We start from the raw sequence: 2,931 nt of genomic DNA, 5'->3' as shown, positions 1-2,931 counted from the left end.
TTTAATATAATTAAATATATCGCGTCTTTGTATAACAAAATCAAATAGGGCTTTCAATACTTTTACACGTATATTCCATATATTCTGACAACGTAAACAAGATTGATCTTTTTAAATTCACAGTTTTGTTTTAAATAAATAAAATAAACTGTTATATAATTAATGTGGTCGGATGTAACACACATTTCATATCATAGTTAATTATTCGCATCAAGACAGATTGCGTGCAATATGCTCGCATTAATTATACTGATGTGAGAACGTCAGAATATTTTGGCCGTTTTGACAAATCGAATATATAACTGCCAGTGGCATGGATAATTTTCGAAATTAAATGCGTTGCCATGAGTTCTGCAAAATTAGGTAAAATGCGTCTATGGAAATAGAGTGGGGGGAGCGTCCTCGATGAATTTGAAAACCACTAGACTCGGCATGTGTAGATATTACCTAGTCAATCACGTGCCAGAATATCATCGTTATGACCACTTAAAACAAAAGTCGACGGCCAGAATCTTCTGCATAACCGGATAAACCGTCGACGCCACCGTACCACGAGCAACGCGTATAGTTATCATTATGGCAAGTCGTATAATTTTGATAAACGTGAAAATTATTCGTCAAATTCTAACGTTTTTCCGCGTCGAGAAGTGTGAAAATTAAATATACGCATAAAATTCAAATAATAGCATTCGATACAATTCAACATTAGAATTAAATTTTAAAAAAATAATATAATTCAGCAAAAGTTTAAATATTTATCCTAAATATAATAGAAAATTATTTAAGAGAAATGATGGAGAGACTCAAAGAAAATTAATTAGTACTCTTTATAAATTTATCGTAAATTAATTATTGCATTAGTGTGATTTTTAATAATAATTGATGTTTTGTGTAGTTTTGGGTAGTAATTATATTTTTCACAATTCCAGGATGAGCTAAATAAGGACCAATTGGCTTGTAAGTATATATATCTTTCTTCATTATGATAAAAAAAAATTCAGGATAACATTAAGCTATCTCTTTTCTGAATAGTGTTGAAGAAAGCCTTCGACGCTTTCGATCATGAAAAGAAGGGTAGCATCGGTAGCAACATGGTGGGCACGATATTGACCATGTTGGGTCACGAAGTCAGTGAAAACACGCTACATGAAATCATTAGCGAAATAGACGAGGATGGTAAGTCAAAATTACATCGATATCTCGCGATTATGTTCTTCGACTACGTGCTTAACATTTTTATATATTTTTTTTTTATATCAACAGGCTCCGGCGAACTGGAGTTCGAGGAGTTCTGCACGCTGGCTTCTAGATTCTTGGTAGAGGAGGATACGGAAGCGATGCAACAAGAATTACGCGAAGCATTCCGATTGTACGACAAGGAGGGCAATGGCTATATAACTACCGCAGTGTTTCGCGATATTCTTCATGAACTCGACGACAAACTGTCACCGGAAGAACTCGACCTGATGATTGAGGAGATTGACGCTGATGGATCGGGGACGCTTGATTTTGACGGTATTTTTTAAATACACTGTTTCATTTTATTTCGCTTTTTTCGTGTTATTTATTAACTCTAATTAAATAAATCTAATATGCTTTGTTTGTACAAAATAATCATTCAACTGAGAAATTAATATGAATTGAATTTTTTAAATGTTTATTTTACAAATCAGCATTTTAAAAATTAAAAAATTGAGTTAATTTAATAATATACAACTCTTTAATTTTGTGACGTGGTAAAAAATACTACTATAATATTTAATTATAAAAAAAGCTTGTACTAGATTTGATATTATGTTTAAGGAATATGCTAAAATCTTTAAACATGTCAAGCACGTATTGGGGGAACCTATTTAAAATAATATGTTTAAGAAATTGTGCACAAGAGCTGCAGCTAACAACTGTAATTTGCAAGATAAGATAACATGTGGTTTGCTTCGAAAGCCAAGTAGTTCAATATAAAATCTGCTCAAGTTACAAAACCCAAGCCAAGGAAATTCATTTCGCGCACATCAATGTCAGAAAAGCTTAGCATAACCGACACTAATAGCAAAGCCGATCGAACATTCAATAAGTTTCTAGTGTTGGGTAATTCGCCAAGTTTATAGCCCACGGAAAACACGAGGCGCCGTTTGATTACATTAACGCCCACTGCATTTCGCGCATTTCAGAGTTCATGGAAGTCATGACAGGAGGCGATGATTAAGCCAAGTAATGATGATAATGAAGATGAGCTGCTCGCGAAGGGGATTATTCGCACAATTGGCAACGCCCATCGGAAAAAGAAAAAAAAAGGATGTTCCTTCCTCACCAAGCAGCACATACGCTTTTGCAAAGTAACAACAGAGTGGAAAATTTTACGATGATCGGTGATATCGTTGATTGACGGTCGGCGGTTTTCACCATGCAAGATGAAGACTATGTTTCCAAACGATTTCGATCAACGTTAAAAGCAAGATGAAAATAAAATCATCTCGATCATATCGGAACAGTCCTATTGCGTTCAAAGTAGCGAATAAAGTAGCGGTGCAAATTTCTTCGTCACGGTAAAATGGATACGCGCGCAAAACTCCGAGTTTGCAATTATCTCTAATCGCTGATCGCGAGGTAAGCTATAATTTCCTACTGTACGAATATCACCGGGATTTCATTCCGACAGTCTACGCGTGAAAGTATTGAGTTTCGGTAATTATTATATAAATCATAAATATATTATTAAGTTTCACGCGCCTGCATAGATGCTGCGGGTTCTTTTTGTGCTGCGCCTAAATGATATTATCCCGTCCGCAAAGTAGCACATCACGTTCAAGTATATTAAGGCGCGTTATTCTCTTCGTAGTTCGATCAATTAATCAATTGCGATCAATCTTTTAATTTTTCAATAAGGAAGATATCAACAAATTGTAACCATTTCTTTACGTCTTCAATTCT

At 34.7% G+C, this 2,931-nt stretch overlaps 1 protein-coding gene across 1 annotated transcript; it reads left to right on the top strand.

Moving 5' to 3' along the window:
- Positions 1-381: 381 nt before the first annotated feature.
- Positions 382-2,701, top strand: LOC105254381 (troponin C-like). Its single transcript, XM_011263022.3, has 5 exons — positions 382-579; positions 930-957; positions 1,033-1,176; positions 1,264-1,515; positions 2,172-2,701. The coding sequence occupies exons 1-5, from the start codon at positions 577-579 to the stop codon at positions 2,204-2,206; spliced, it is 462 nt and encodes a 153-aa protein (XP_011261324.1). The 5' UTR covers positions 382-576; the 3' UTR covers positions 2,207-2,701.
- Positions 2,702-2,931: the final 230 nt, after the last annotated feature.

This window comes from Camponotus floridanus, unplaced genomic scaffold (assembly GCF_003227725.1).
Source record: "Camponotus floridanus strain SB8 unplaced genomic scaffold, Cflo_v7.5 scaffold3, whole genome shotgun sequence".
NCBI lineage: Eukaryota > Metazoa > Arthropoda > Insecta > Hymenoptera > Formicidae > Camponotus > Camponotus floridanus.
Note: the sequence above shows the minus strand (reverse complement) of the source record. Positions and strands in the feature narration are given on the sequence as shown.